Genomic DNA, 17267 nt, shown 5'->3' with positions numbered 1-17267 from the left:
TATCATATCAATTCAGTAAAGAAACTCGTTAAAGCTACATCAAAATACAGCCATCAACGAGAACTCCCAAAAGCACTAGCCAATTGGAACTCGGGAGTGTCAATTGAGATGAAAACAGGTGTAGACCTAAAGAAACATGCACATTATATCTAAAATTCTTGTAAACAATACTTAAAAAACATGTTATTCCATGATGCACTAAAGTGGCAGCATAATGAACACAGCACAAGAAAAAGGAAACCATTTTGATGACACCACATCCTTTTTAACACAACAAAGGATCAATAAGGCCAAAACAGGATGCAAAGCACACAAGTAAACTGATGATAAACTTTGCAGAAAGATGGTTTTGCCACGTGACACAAAACTACAATAGCAACGGATGCATCAGAACCACATCAAAGATGTTTTCTCAGTACTATTAAGTGAAACCGCACATCTTGTGGCCGCTTCTGCTTATTTTTGGAGCAATAGACAAAAGCATGAAAGCAAACTCCAACTACAATTATATTCCAAGCATGGATCTGTCCATTGATCAGTCTCTTCATCTCCGATTAAGCTAAGAGGAGCATGCTGGCACCAGCATTAATTCTAGAAGCTTCTAGCTTAGGAAGCACGATGTGGGTGACCATAACCACGGCCCCTACCAATGTATCCATAGCCCCTTCCATAGTAGGACCCTCGCCCACGCCCACCTCCTCGAAGGCCACGCCCACCACCTCGACTTGCTCGATGCCTTGCAAAATCACCAAAGGTCTGCATAGAGAAAAAAGTATAACTAAATTCATAAACCTTCCACAGATTATAGCATCATGGTCCCTGAAGAGACCCCTATGTACCTCTGTGTCTATTTTCAACTGCTCTGAAAATCTGGTCCTCCCACCCCGAGTTCCCCGATCAAGGGTAGCGCAAGAAAGTGAATCGAAGAAATCATCCTTAACATAAACAGGCTTTAAGGAAAGAAGGCAAACCAATCAGTGAAGTGGATAAGAATAGTACACAAGTACTCCAGGCAAACAAAATGAAACCAGACGACCATGACAAACAGCATAAAAATCTAAAATATGGACTTTGACTACCTTGATCTCAAGCTTTAGTGCTTCATCATCTTCATCCAGATAATCATCAGTTTCATCTTCTTGTAGTTCTCCATCCCTGTCCTTAACATGGGCTTTATTTTTTCCAAGATGACCCCAGACTTCATCTTTGTTGAACTTTTCATTCATTGCCATAAAATCAAAATCTTCAGTGAACTTAGTCGCAGGTCGTGAGTACTGCATCACCAGAGAACAAGCACTTACAGAAGGTACACCAAAGATCAAAGAAATAGCCTTGGAAGCTAAAAATGCATTGATCCTTTTCTGGGAGAAAAAGCATGATTATGCAAATAATAATATTTGATTTGGTAAAATCCACAAAAGTATACGCAAGCATGCTTTGCTGACAGAATAAGCTCTGGTAATGTTTGCATAATCAATGGGCAAAATGTCTTTATTTAAACCTTCCTCTAGTAGTTATGGCCTAAAAGGCAAGGAAAAACAATGGGCAATAAAAAGCTTAATACATTTTGCACCACAGAATTACACAAAAAAGAAAGCAATAAAGACTCATTAGTTTTTGAATCATGTCTCAGGGCGAAGTACGCCCTCATTTCAGTGATTGCAAAAGGCGCTTGGGCGCTCGCCTAGGCGCTCGAGCGAGGCGAGGCGAGGCCCGAGCGCCTCGCTAATGTCCCAGGTGGCGCGCTTCAAACAGGCGCCGCCTGGGCGCTCGCCCGAGCCCAGGCGCTGGGCGCTTCGGGCGAGCGCCTGGGTAAACCAAGGCGACCGAACCAGAATTTTAGGTCTGGTTCGATCCTGGTTCGGTTGTTAGTTGGCTCAATCGAACCAACTAAACCGATATAACCCCAACCCTAACCCTAACCCTAACCCTAACCCAACACTAACCTGCTGCCGCTGTCGCTCTCGATCCCGATCGCGATTTCGTCGCTCGCTGCCGCTGCTCCCGCTGCTCGCGCCTCCCGCAAGCCCTCTCGCTGCTCGCGTCTCCCGTGAGCCTTCCCGCTGCTCGCGCCTCCCTCGAGCCCTCCCGCTGCTCGCGCCTCCTGCGAGCCCTCCCGCGAGCCTTCCCGCTGCTCGCGCCTTCCGCTCCCTTTCCCTTTCCCGCCGCCGCTCGCCGCTGCTTCCTCGTTTCTCCTTCAGCAGGTTTATACTGTTAATGTGATTATATTTATTAATTATATTATATATTTTCATATTTTTATTTAAAATTTTAAATAATTATATTTATTAATTATATTTATATTTTTATATTTTAGCGCCTCGCTTCGCTCGGGCGAGCGCCTAGCGCCTCGGGCGTTTTTGGACCTTGGCGCCTTTTGGCACCTAGTGCTTTTTAAATCACTGCCTCATTTTCATGTTTTAAATAAAGAACCACCCAAAAAAGATTGTCGAGATGCTAACATTCTGGAAAAGAGTTTCAATTCGCAGTCCATCTCTCGTTTCTAATATGGGATTAAATAAAGAGGCCCCACACACGTCCAAAATCATTCCCTAGGCGACATGTGAGATCTAGTCCAGTCACCTGCTATAATGTACCTTTTGTCTCATTTACAGGTAAATCTTTCTAAGTTAGGACCATCTATCACAAATGCTTATCACTAGGTTCGTTTTGATATCAATTGTCACAATCTGACCAACATATCTTTGGTCCAATAATTTGGAGACACAAAAAACACATGTACAAAAGTTTAAGCCTAGATAATAAACTCATCTTGTTATGACCCAACCCACATAATCCATTGGCCTAATACTTGAGCCAAAATGTAGTCGTCTCGTCTAGCCTTAATACAACCACAATCTCCATCAAAGTGATACACATACCCTACTTAAAGGCTTGAGATACCCGAGATCCAACACACAGCTAAGAATCATCCTAGGTGACTTATGAGGCCCATAACCTAGCACAGTGACGGTCCCATACCACCATGTGCCTCTTCTCCCATTCTCTAGGTGCCCTTCTCTAATTGAGTTCCCTCATCACACATGGGCATATTACTAAGCTTACTTTGATACCAGTTGTAGAAAGATCTACCGACCCAATAAGTCAAAAGGATAAAAATCACATGGCTACAAAATGCTTAAGTCAAAGTTAGTAGTAATAAACTCGATCCCTATAAACCAGCATAACCCCTCTTTCACCTCCACAGTGGGGCTAATGAGGGTGCCATAAAAAATACATAGGAAGAACTATCGTAGTGGAATGAAAAATGAGATTAAAAATAGGATATTAAATCTTTAAAAAATGACCTAGTTGATTGTCACTTGTTAGTAGTCATAAGTTTATTCTTCAAATGTTGACCAAGACCAACTACTGTCAAATATTACACCGAGCATGATTGAAGAATTTACTAGAAATTGCTATTAACCTTTTCAGGCAACAAGACATCCTGGAAAATCTAATGGATTTATCCAAATAATTAAATAAATAACTAATGTTACAAAGTTGTAAGACATTATTGAGAGCATTCTAGAGGTGCATACGTGATGGAATAGCATGAGGTAACTCAGTCAAGATATATGCAAAAGAAATTGTTCATAGTCATCGCCACTCTATCGAGAAAGAATAACCCCTAAAGAACATGATTTGTTTTAGAAGAACAGATGAACATCAAATACCAAACTTGTTCCACATGTACAGTTGTTAAAGTTTAATTTATAAGGAATTTAACACTCATTCCTCACGAAAAGAATAACTTCATTCCTAATATAGTATGAAAGGGTTGCGTTTCTATAACTTAGATCCTATCGTGCTGCTTGTAAGAAAAGAATAATTCAACTCTGTTTCCAACAAAGCATGAAAGGGTCGCATTACTAAAACTTACATCATACTGTGCTTCTCCTAAAACAACATTATAAGAGGGAAGAGAATCCAACAAAATCAATTCTGACAGTAAACAAGAATTAAATGAATGCAACATTAGTAGTTCATCTCCCAAGAAATGGGGCACTGGACCAATATGCCAGTAGTAGGTAAGTGCCAGGCAAATCAAATTTAACAATTAGAGCATTTAAATGTAAAACATGGAGCAAGGAAATAAAGTGCCAGTTGAAAAAGTTTGTTATAATTAACTGGACATCGTTTTTCCTTCAAATTGTTGTTACAGCCAAACTCCAGTTATTCATTTAATTGAACACTTATTAAGAATAATACACTCATCTAAAGCATTTAATCAATGTCAAAAAAATTGCTGAAGGAATGTTTGATTTTATAGCAAAAAGAAAAACTATTCCAAAAGCAACAAAGGACTACAGAAGTTAATTGACATTTTCCACTACTATAATAGTCATAAAATAGAACAAGTGAGGCCAACGAGCCATTTTTATCATGCAAATATAACAAACCCAAGTTCTCTAAGATATATATACAGCTATCTTATTTCTGAATGGCCTTCCTATAGAAAAGAAAAAGGAAAGAAAAACTTCAGTACCTCATTTCCTCTTCCTCTTCCACGGCCTCGGCTATAATAATTGTGTGAAGTAGCGCCATTTAGCTGGAATAAAGTATATGTTATCATCAAATGCATATCTATATTAGCATTAAGAGAAACTACAGAATGTGTTGGCAAAGTAAATTTATGGTAGCTGAATAGAAAATAAAATAAATCCAGCAGCTGAACAATCAAACTGACTGGAAGCAGCTATCTTTAGAACGTTTTCCAACTTAACAAATGAAAACACAAAAAATCCCTAAACAATTAAACATCAGTGCAATCCTCACCAGAGCAAGCTCTTTGTTATGAACAACTAAATTGGAAATGAATGAGCACTTGGAAGAAGTGCTTCCTATGTTTCGGTAACAATAAACTGATGGCAATAGAGGCATTGATTCATCACTTAAAGAAATACTGCTGAATGGATTTAAGGATGTCATGTTTCCACATCCTAAGCCTATGTAACTAGCAGATAATCAGCATACCTTCTGAATGGTTGATTTTGGCAATGGCAATATTGGTTCCTTGGCTTCCGTTGCTGCAGCAAGTGATGGTTCAGGGAGCAATGGCTTAGACTTATCTTCAAGTGCTTTACAATCAGCATCCATCCGGCTTGTCTGCAAAGGCTGGGATGAAGGAAGCACAGAAGGGCCAGTCTGCAATAACTTACCTGGCATAACTAAAGCCACTGGTTTTTCTACTTGGCTTGAACTAGATGAAACAACAGAGGAGGGTACTGGCTCTGAAACAGATAAATATGCCAAGGTTGAACCAGGTACTGCACCAGGCTTGCTACTAACAACAGGAGTACTGTGAGGCATGGCTGCAGTTTTCTCAAGATTAGAAGTCAAGGGAGGCACCAAAGGTAGACTAACATTGAAGGTTAATACAGGAGTAGTTGTTGCAGGAGATTTATTAGGCAACAGAGCTGATGATGTTTCCACAGATAATGTGCTTGTTGAAGATGGATCCAACACCGATGGCAAGGGACTCGAAGTTAGAGTTGTGTTTGAACTAGCATGTGGAAACAAAGGAAGCTCAGGCAAAGTTTGGGATCCGGATGGTAAAGATGGGTTCATTGCAGGATATTGAAAAGGATGCTGCATGGAATGAGGCATAGGCAATCCTGGAGGTGGCCGGAGCAATGACGGTTGCTGCAAATGAGGAAGCCCACCAGATGGGGCATAATAACCTTGCCAATACATTGGTGGCATCGCAAGCCCAGAGCCATTTGCAGTTGGAGGGGTGGGCGAAGAACCCCAAGTCCCCAAGCCTCCCCCAGGCTGATAAAGAGGCAAACTTCCTTGAAATGTTGACCTTGGGAGTCCCAACTGAGCAGTATGGGAACTAAGATCTGCTACACTTCCACTTCCAACCAAAGGCATGCTTGTAGAGGTAGAAGCAGGACGAGGATAATGTGTCTACCAAAAATTTCAACATAACCATAAGCAAGCTCTCAGGCAACTATTCCAGGTCTCCAAAGTCAACTTTTTACCTGAATTATAGCAGGATCATTGTTTACAGGTGTTGGCTGAGCTGGTGGAGAGGACTTAACTTGTAAATCCTGCAGCAACACAAATGATAATGTTAATCTCAAGAAATGAAACATTCAATAAATAAAAACTAGAATAAACATAAAGATCTTCACACTATGAAAACTTAGAATGGCCATAATAGTTCAAATGATGTGGAGCAGGTAAATAGTAGGATAGCATATCATGTACTTTTTAGTGATTCTTGATTTCTAATGACTAACAAAAGTAGAAAAAGCCAACCAATTATGTGAAAATCAAACCAGAATCTAATGGAACATTTCACATATCGATGTTTTATACGCAAGGACAAAACATTGGCATAGAGTAACATAAACAATGGACACAGCCTACATTTGAGCTTAAGATCAACATACAAAAAATAACAACCAATAGCATAAAACTAGAAAGTATTCAATACCAAAAAATCATAATTTGAAATAAATTACAAAATTGAGCAGTGTCTTGCAATAAATGTTGAGATGATCTTTGGGGTTGTTCTCATTTCAATCAAATTTATTTTCTATGATTCATACCACAAATAAAAGCAAATATAACCCACACTTAACAAATTAATTTAATAAATAATAGGTAAGGGCCAAAGGGAGAAAAAAATTGTTCAGAAGCAGCTGAATCTAACATGCATGGTACTGATAGCTGCATGCATCTTGCATCTTGCATCTTGAATTCCATCATGCAGCATCATACTAATGAAAATTATCACATCCTCGGGTCCTTGACTACTATTATTACTAATACCTTGAAGAATCATATTTAATACATTACTAAATTCCACTGTGATCCAACTCCAAGCTGCAGCCCAAAATCCAATGCTAACTCAATTTCTTTGATAATATTAACACACAATCTGTATGTAAACAAGCATATACATATATATAGTTCCTTTACTTGGAACACACAAAGGTCCAAGCTTCACACAAAGTTCAATTCGTTTTCCCAATATATATTTGCAATTCATCTGATGCAAGGTACTTCTTCCATCATTCTGATTTCTTGCTTTCACTTTCCACTATGTACGACTCTTTTATGCTCTCATGCATCTGAAAAGATAAACATTCTATAGATACCCACAAACCTCACTGAACAACAGTTGAATTTGCAGCGATCATAAAATCAGTCTAATACTTTCCTTAAAAATACCAAGATATGTCAATAATGAAAAAATAACTGAGTTACACAGTCTCTCATCCATCCTTGAGGTACCAATAACAATGATTGCATGAATCAAATAACTAGCCATCCTGTCAATAATTGGATAGTTACTACTGTATGCTTAGTAGTATTGATCATCATATACACACCTGGACAAACAATTTTATCCATCCATTCCATCAAATATTGCAGCTTATGCCTCTTTAATTACCTCATGAACATTTAATTTCATGCACCAATTTCCACCTAATGAGGCTAGCGCTCCATATATCTCCATAAACTAGTGGTCAAAAAAGAATATAGCCAACTATACAGGTAAATAGAAAATCCAATCATACGATTCCCATACTTGAATGACAGCCAGCATAACTTGAACAATGAAAGCAGACATGATTTGTAATTCAGTGACGATGGTAAAGGGACAAAGGGACAACAACCAAGATTATAGCATAACTATTTAATACCACAGTTCTTGAAAGGATGTAGACTGTACAATGTGGTTGAACCAAAAAACACAGGAACTGAAAAAATAAAGACCCACATGCTAGCTTATTAAAATTAGTTCCCTGAATAACCATTAAGACAATTGTTGCAAGACTGTCTTATGAATTAATCAATGTTGCCTCCAGAGGGGAAAAAATATGCTGCTTGATTACCCATGTACCTTGATGTCACTTCCTCGAAAGAGTATATACTCGTAAATTTTGTCACTGGCAGGAATTTGTGGTCCATCCTTCTTTCGCCCTTCAGTTCCAAATGAGCGTACTGCAATCATTTAAAAGAAATTAAAGGAAACAAACACTACCAAATTATTCATGTATAAAAACCAATGAAGAGATATAACTAAAAGCATTTGAATGAATAATGACTTTTTCCTGAAATTCTGGGGGAAAAGGACACATGGGCATGATATCACAGAGCTATTATAATGCGAAACAGTACAATACTGTCAAATTACCTCCTCTTCAAAATATACATAATAGTGAAAAAAAAAATACTACAGGTACAGAAAGGACAATGAACCATTAAACAGTTAATACCACCAATAGCATAAGAGATTGTCATACTCCAATAATTCAGCACTGGGAAACAATGGAAGGATGATCTTACATACATCGATTTATCACAATCACACCATCATTGCCATAAATTAAAGCTGCTGACCATTTTTGTCAATTCATTTTCTGTGCAAATCTTACTGTTGCTACCCTTCATCTCAGGAGATTATAGAGTAGGTATGGAACACAATTTTACTAAGTGAACATCAAAATTTGATCAAGATTACTATGATAAAACAGAAGAATTTATGTTAAATATACAAAAAAAGAAACTTCCAAAATGGTTTTAGCTTATTATTTGTCTTCTGCTATAATTTCTACTCTAATAAGAACTTCTGATTTTCAATTTGACAGAATTTCAAATACGTAAGATCTCATTTTCTAAAGAGCACTATTGAAAAGGAACTCAACCTTGATCAAGCAAAATCAACGGCACAGTTCTTGAATCAATAGCTCTATACTATGCATGTACCAAGGATTGAAATTTCGTACTATACCGAAATTTCGAGACTTATTCGGTACAGTACTGTATTATATACCGAGTGGTATATTTTGGTAAAACACTCGGGCGGCATCGCTGAGGAGACATCGCAGATAAAAAAAAAATTGTGACGTCGCCGCTCGAGAAGAGAAGAAGAAGAGAAAAAAAAAGAACCATCGCCTCTCTCCGCCCCGCGACGCCGATGCCTCTCCTCCTGCGCGCGGATGAGAAGTCGTCGACAGTCGAGGAGAGCAGCGATCTCCAGGTTCTCCCTTTTTTCCCTATTTCTTTCTTTCCCCTTCTCCCTCTTCTTTCTTCTACCTCAATCATCGTCGACGATAACGCCTCAATTGACGGTATTGCTCGATAGCAGGCGATCCGTGTACCGATTTACTGATGGACCGATACGTACCCCGCCCGAAACGGGCGGTATCATTCAATATTGCAGACCTTGGCATGTACAATGAGTAGATCTTAGTAGGAAGCTTCTCATGGATGGTGTAGAGGCAAATTATAGCATGGAGCCACTACTGGACTATGAGCCTCACATTCCCAACTATATAATTGGGCTTGACAAGGAAGTCAAGCCTTTGGTGGGGAGACTAACATTTATATTAATCCCACATTAAAATTAGGGGTGTGAGCATGATAGTATATATATATATATATATATATATATATATATAGAGAGAGAGAGAGAGAGAGAGAGAGAGAGAGGAGAGAGTAAGGTCAGGTCTTCCATTGTTATGATGGATCTTTCATCCATGAAATAAAATTTCCTCTGGCAGATAGGTTCCACCAGTTGAGTTTACACGTTTTAGAAATTGCAACTGTACACTCATTTTATCCAAGTTATTGGATTAGTGGGTTCACCAACAATCCATCTAAATTCTTTTTTCTTGCCCATTTCTAGTTAGTTGGGTGAGAAACCTGATGAGGTAACAACGTAAACATCTACATGACAAAGCATTGTAAAAGGGAATATCAGTCCAACAGATTTCTAATTTAAGCTTCCAATAATTAAGAAATATAAAGAAAGAAACAACTCTCAAATAATTCACAATCACTGCCCAACCATCAATGAAGACTAAGGGAATCAGTGATGCAAGGCAAACTGCCGTTCTTCTAAAACAGTGGCAATGGTTTAAATATTTCAGACTTTACAATTTTAACCAACAAAAAAAAAGAGAGAAAAGTTCAATCAACGGAAGCAGGAAAATTTTATATGCAAAATCACTTGCATGATGTGTTTGTACTATATGAAAGTATTTTATACCATGATGCAACAGAGACTTGTTCATGGAACAGTCACTAACGTTCATTATGAACAAATATTCAAATTATGCTGATGTGTTGCAGCATCATAGTTCTAACACTAGAAACCTCTTTCCCGTTACTAGTACGCTTCGGTTACATGGGAATCCGGAGATTCCAAACCAGTGTAACAAACTGTTAAAAATCTTTTGACGTACCCTAGCTTGATATAAAACGGATGTGAAAGTGTGAACTTGGAAAATACAATAAGCAACAGGGCAGTGGTTAGACAAAATGGATAAATTCAAAGAAAATGCACGCTTCTTGTTAACGAGTAATGAACACTGCTGCAATAACCACACTTTCCGCATAAAAACTAGGAGAAGACGTAGAGCAACCTAGAAACGAAAATTATAAACCTAAAACCAAAGGAGAAGAGGAAAACAAATTCCACTCCATGCCCCAGATGAGCAAAATCTCCTCCGATAGAAGGCCCTCCAACCATGAAACCCTAGCATCCAGATAAATCAACCGAAAAACAGTTTTTCGGGGACCAACTACCCGTGAGGAACACCCTAGAGGAGCGCAAGAAGAAAGAGGACCAAGAAGCAAAAGTAGCAAGGAATTGGGGATCTACCGTTGCTCAAGCCTATGCTGGATTCCTCGGTGTTGATGCTGTAGAGGATGCCCTCGTATCTGATCTCACTCTTGGAGGTTAAACTTATCAAGCTCCCTATGTAGGAGTCCGCCGACGCCCCCGACCTCGCGGTCTCCGCTGCCATCGCTGCCGCCGCCTCCGCCTCTGCTTCTAGCCGGGGCCTCCAAGAGGAGCGATGAGAGAGATCTATCGAAAGGAAACAGGAGGCTCTTCCCTTCCACGCGAGGGAACGAGGGAGATTGGGATTGGGATTTGGGGCGGGGTTACACAACCCAAAAGAAACCCCTTCTTTCCGTTTTTCACCTCTTTGGATGAGGGTGAATGCTCTCTTTCGATTCTCCGTTTGACCCCTCTTTGATCCCCTTTTATAACTGGGATTCCAACTCGCACGGCATTAGGGTTCCTAACTCGCCTCGGTCTGGGCCGGTCCGCTTTGGGTGGTCGCATGAACCCAAAAGTTGAGGTTTCTTTCCTCCCGTTCAAATAAAAATCTACCAAATAATTCAAATACGACTATTTCTTTGATATTGTTATGTACTACAGTATACGTTTTTGAACTTGACGTGAATGAAGGAGGGCCTCGCAAATCCAACGAATGGAGGGTACAAGATCCTTATTTTTTATTTTTCTTAAATAATATCTTTAATTCGTAAAAAAGATATTACCCGTTATCCATTACATTTGTCATTACCCGTTATCCGCCTATCATATCATGGAAAGAAAGGGCAAACGATAGAGAAAGAGGAGAGAGGAGAAGAAGAATGATTAAAAAAGGTCGAGTGATTGGAAAGAAGGGGAGAGATCTCGCACTCCCCGATTAGTGTATTGAAGAGGTATAAGTTTATTTTAAATTAAAAATATTATAATTCATCAACAATTCAAATACAGAATCTAAAAAGAACATTCAAAATATTATTCACATATACTAAAAACAAATATCATCAATCACCACTTAAAAATTCACAAGCGTAAGAATTTACATAATCATAAGACTAACTATTTATCACAAGTTCATATCGTCATAAAACTAAACTTAACATTCTAAAACTCTAAACATGAGAGATTTTCTAAATCTTTAGAAAATATATCAATTCAGATTTATCGTTAATATTTCACTATATGCAAAATATACTTATACAATAACAATATATCAACCTACAAATATTTACCCAAAATCTTCTAGTTTTGTATTGTCTTAGCCCAATTCAAGTATTTCAATGAGTGATAAATTAACTTTTAAAAAATTATAGAATAACAATGTGAGCTACAAATCTCAGTAAGTGACTAACATATCAATAGCTAGAGATGGGAATTCATATAATTTTAATATTAAGGTGCAAGGCACAGATACATGAATTCATAGATATTATTTCATTAGATATAAAATCATAAATATTATTTTATTAGAAAATATACTTAATTTACAAAAATGAAGTAAAGAGTCGTTAGGACCGTATCAATGGCGTAAAAAGTATTTTGGAATATATTAATGACGCATGAAATATTTATGTGCATATATGCGTATGAAGTATTTAGGTGCATATCAATAGCGTAAAAATATTTAGGAGCATATGAATGGTGTAAGAATATTAATGAGTATATCAATGGTGTAATGAATATTTAAGAATATATCAAGAAAACAAATAAGAAACATAAGCTCAAGTGTCAATTTTGACGTTATATTAATTTCATTTTTATTCAAAGCGTATATACGAACACATAAGCAATACTTTAGAGAAAAAAATAAAGACTGAACTAAGATCATAACATAATATAATCTATCCATTTCTTGATGATAATTAACTTAAGTCTTAGGAGCTTCATCCACTATGTGGATGAAGTTACGTAGGATCGATAAGAGCTACAAAACTTAAAAACAATTACATAAATCCCCGTTTAAGTATATTTTATATTTTAAAACCCTTGAGTAATCCTCGTTCAAGTATAAATCCCTTTTTACACTCTCTCACATCTCTCACATGGACTTGAAGAATTTATATTTGTTTACTCACACTTTCCAAATATAAGAACCTAGAAATACCCAAAATATTCTTTATATCTTACTTTCCCTCAACTCATTAAAATCAAAAGATAAGTAAGATATTTATAAAAAATTAAACTCTAATCATCAAGGTTTTTTTTCCTTCACAAAGACTCTTGTTCTTACTAAGATTTCTTAACATTTTAGGATACTAGCTCCAATAATTCTAAAATATTTATTAATTTTAATAATCTTTCACTCTGGTGAGTATTATTATGTTCACTTTTATCTCAAGAAAATATTTATACTTTGTGCTCATTCTAATCTTTATTGCTCATCATTGTTGAACTCTTGATCATTATAAATTTTATGCTCTAATATATACGAGGAGAACTATTCAACCTTTTTTCTTTGTCTTATGAGGTTTTATTGAAAAATGATATGAGGCCGAAAGGATCTTTCTGTCTGTTGTGATCTTATCTCCTCCTCATATGTCAAAACAAGAGAAGAAAATACTTTCACAAAAGTTATAGAAGGAGAAATTAGAGAATAGCACTATAAAATTATCATTTAAACCCTATTTTAGCATCACTTTTTTTTTGCATACGACAACATGTTATGTATTTTTATTAATAAAGTAAACGATGCGAGGAGAAACATAATTAAATATTTTATTTTTATAAATATAGAGATCCTAATATAATTTTTAAAAATGTATAGATCGAGATATTAAAAATAATTAATTATAGAAGATAATATATAATTAGTCTTTTTTCTATACATATAATTGGTCTAAAAAACATTTGATGATCGGAAACATCCTTTACATTGCATGTATCTCATGTTGTTGGAAAAAACCTTTCCGTATCACTTTATGATTCTAGGTATACACTTTTTAAGAATTTTTAATGTTGTGTATTTTTTAATAGAATTATAATACTTTTGATATTTCTCAAAGAACATTATAAACATATATAAAATATAATAACTGAGGAATAAACACTTAAAATACACCACAAATAAATTTATCGTCTTCTGTGGGGTTTCAAGTGGATACTATTATTGATTTAAGAATAAAAATATTTATAAAAAATTGTTGCTGCATATATAAAATGTTATAACTGAGGAACTGACTCAAAATACAAACGGAATTACGATATTCTTATTGGTTTGAAAATAAGAATATATATATATATATATATACTTATGCGCAAAAGTACGCAGAATCGACAAAAAGATGACTGTAGAAGGCGTTTCGTGAGCTGCCAGAAGCTGATGTCGTCTCCCTTCCAATCCACCAAGCAAGCATCCGGAAAAACCTTATCACCTCAAGGAAGGGGAACCCAATCATCGATCATGGATGGTCACCGTGAAGGGATGCCTCATTTTGTTCTGGTTCCGCTGATGACACAAGGCCACATGATTCCCATGACTGATCTGGCGCTGCTCCTCGCTGACCGTGGTGTGCTCGTCAGCTTCATCACGACGCCTTGCAACGCAGCACGCATCAAGGACACCATTCACCGGGCTCGGGACTCCGGCCTTCCCATCCGGTTCGTTGAGCTCCCGTTCCCCGGCGCAGAAGAAGGCTTAGCGGAGGGATGGGAGAACATCGATGACTTGCCAAGGGCAGAGCTCTACGTAAATTTCTTCAGGGCGACTTATCTTCTTCAGCAGCCGCTTGAACTGTATCTGCAGGGTCACCAGCAGCCGTACCCGAGCGCGATCATTTCTGACTTTTGTCTCCCTTGGACGCTGAAGGTCGCTCGGAATCTTCGAATTCCGCGCATTGCGTTCTCCAGCATGTCCTGCTTCGCCCTCTTGTGCACCTTCAATATCTGGCGCTACAAGGTCTATGATGGGATAGCCGAAGAGCATCAGCCTTTCACGGTGCCAGGCTTGAGGGAGCAGATCGAGGTGACACGGGCTCAAGCGTCAGAGTTCTTCCCCGGACCAATCTTCGAAAACATAGCAAAAGACGTGCGAGAAGCTGAGTTCGCAGCGGACGGCATCGTGGTGAACAGCTTTCAAGACTTAGAACATGCATTCATCGAGGGGTACCAGGAGGCCATGGGGAAGATAGTATGGACCACGGGGCCATTGTTCCTCCGCAGCAGGAGCGTCGCCGACATGGCTACAAGGGGAAGAAAGGCATCGATCGACGTCGATCACTGCCTGAGTTGGCTGGGCACCATGAAGCCGAGGTCGGTTCTTTATGTGGGTTTTGGAAGCCTCACACGAACAGACCCTTCCCAACTGATGGACATTGGATTGGGGCTGGAGGCATCTGATCACCCGTTTATTTGGGTGATGAGGTACAGCGAAGAGTCTGCAGAGAAGATCGAGCAATGGCTGGCCGGAGGATTTGAAGAGAGGGTCGGTTCCAGGGCGCTCATAATCAAGGGGTGGGCACCGCAACTCATGATCCTCTCCCACCCAGCGATCGGAGGATTCTTGACGCACTGCGGCTGGAACTCCATCTTGGAGGCCATCTCGGCAGGCATTCCCATGATCACATGGCCACACTTCACCGACCAATTCCTGAACGAAAGAATGATCGTGGATGTGTTGAAGGTTGGAGTGCCTGTCGGGGTAAAAGAACCAAATTTCATAGGAATGCAGAGGAGTGAAACAATGGTCTCGAGGAACGATGTGGAGAGGTCCGTGCGGACTCTAATGGATGAAGGGAAGGAAGGCGAAGAAAGGAGGCAGAGGGCCGAGCGACTGGGAGAGAAGGCTAACGCCGCCATGAAAGAAGGGCGGGGTTCATCTCACTCTAATGTCACACGCTTGATCGAGCACTTCTCGGGCAATGCAACTGTCTAAGTACGCACAACACGCATGAAGGTCTATGGTCTTTGAATTGCGCATCTTTCAATTACGTGGTTTGACCTTAGTAGATGTGTTGATCGAAGATGTCATTTGTGCTTTTATAAATTGAGAATCGAGTTCTCTCTCTCTCTCTCTCTCTCTCTCTCTCTCTCCACAACATAATACATTATATTTTATGAAAACCATTTGGTTCTAAAGATTAAGAGAGTTATGTAATATTATGTATTTGTTTGTTCACAAATCATGCCTCACAAGAAAGCCATTATATTTTATGAAAGATGGTGACCGAAAAGATATATGATCCAATTAAATTGATTAGATAGAGATTGTCCCTAGGAAATGACAGTTTGAGAGAGAAGCTCAATGCTAGAGTGCAGATGGGAAGGTGAGAGAAAATAATAAGTGAGGATGGAGGCTGATAAGTACTTAGTTAATATTGTGAAGTTGTAAGATATTCTTTTGTGTTAACAATGGATTGAACTTTTTGAAATTTTTTATAATCCTTAATAGTAAAATAGAAGAAATATTAGAGAAAACACTCGTCTTCCTAAAATTTATAAATTTAGATTTTTTTTAATAATATTTGATAGACAATATAAATTATAAATATAAATTTTAGACGATCATACTATAAAAGATTTATATGGTCTACCATAATCAAAAGTCTCAACAAGTGTCCATATGACATTATTACGAAATAAAACAACGAATCAGTCATAGATAATACCTAAAAAAACTCATCCAACTATATGTCATCTAGATAGCTTTAAGATATTATAGTCGCTAATACTTCACATCACTCTATATTGTTTGGATGACTAAAATGATTATAAGGCAACCAAAAGATGAGACTATAAAATCTACTATAAATTCAGTTCTTTATATACTGTACAAATAAAGTCGAAAGCCACTAACATATATGAATATTATATCAAATTCAGTTCTTTATATATTTTTTCTACTTATTCTCTTTGATGTCCTTGTCGAAGCTTTTACTGAATCATTAATTTTCTGCTTAATTCTATCATGCCTCTTATCTCTCAATTGCTCTTCGTCGTTATTGTTGAGCAATCAAAACTCTGAGAGCTTTGGTTCGATGTAATCATGATTTCGGGCCTCACCAGAGAGCTATCATGATTTCTACGTCCACGTGGGACAGCTAACAAAGGGCCCCACAGAGAGCATCTAACATTATGACGTTAAATGTCGCATAGTGTTGTGATGTACATGGTTTTTAAAATATTTATGTGTATAATAAAATGAGATAAAATAAATGAGTGTTTTTATTTTATTATGCTATTTAGGAGAAGACTTTTCTTGAATGCTACTAAATATCTACAAGACACTTTATTTCTATTATTGGTGACGGATCTCAACCACATATAACTAAGAATAATTATATTTTTTTATTTACCTATTTGTTTGATGCCGATTTATATGAATATGAACTTCGATTTGAATAATGCTCGTGTGTCTCACATCTTATGATCGATAATACTTGGAATATATGTTTTAATAAATAATTATTTAAAAAAAATCTGATATTGAGATATCTCATCAACTAAGTCAGCCAATCAATTCCTCTCTAGTATGGTAAAAAGGAAAAAAAGATTAGACTATTGTTCGTTTATGTCATTCATAAAGTTTTATTATTTTGTTTGAAATTATTACATCTAAAACTACCTACGACAACGATTGATAGTCTTTTTTAATTTAATGTTCAATTTTGTTGCCTTCGTGGATCTCATAATAATGATATTAATCATATATTTGTTACTATGACTTCTCTAATAAGATTTAGCAACT

General features: G+C 37.6%; 2 protein-coding genes across 2 annotated transcripts; one reads left to right on the top strand and one right to left on the bottom strand.

Moving 5' to 3' along the window:
- Positions 1 to 298: 298 nt before the first annotated feature.
- LOC103992378 (protein decapping 5) lies at positions 299 to 10996 on the bottom strand. Its single transcript, XM_009412054.3, has 8 exons — positions 10628 to 10996; positions 7862 to 7962; positions 5988 to 6056; positions 4978 to 5913; positions 4490 to 4552; positions 1080 to 1274; positions 840 to 950; positions 299 to 756 (listed from the first exon to the last, which is right to left on the bottom strand). The coding sequence occupies exons 1-8, from the start codon at positions 10770 to 10772 to the stop codon at positions 607 to 609; spliced, it is 1770 nt and encodes a 589-aa protein (XP_009410329.2). The 5' UTR covers positions 10773 to 10996; the 3' UTR covers positions 299 to 606.
- A 2878-nt stretch (positions 10997 to 13874) lies between these two features.
- On the top strand, positions 13875 to 15587 carry LOC135628853 (UDP-glycosyltransferase 73C5-like). Its single transcript, XM_065135797.1, has one exon. The coding sequence runs from the start codon at positions 13905 to 13907 to the stop codon at positions 15453 to 15455; it is 1551 nt and encodes a 516-aa protein (XP_064991869.1). The 5' UTR covers positions 13875 to 13904; the 3' UTR covers positions 15456 to 15587.
- Positions 15588 to 17267: the final 1680 nt, after the last annotated feature.

The sequence above is a fragment of the Musa acuminata genome, chromosome BXJ3-1 (genome assembly GCF_036884655.1).
Source record: "Musa acuminata AAA Group cultivar baxijiao chromosome BXJ3-1, Cavendish_Baxijiao_AAA, whole genome shotgun sequence".
NCBI lineage: Eukaryota > Viridiplantae > Streptophyta > Magnoliopsida > Zingiberales > Musaceae > Musa > Musa acuminata.
This window is presented reverse-complemented; position numbering and strand designations above follow the sequence as displayed.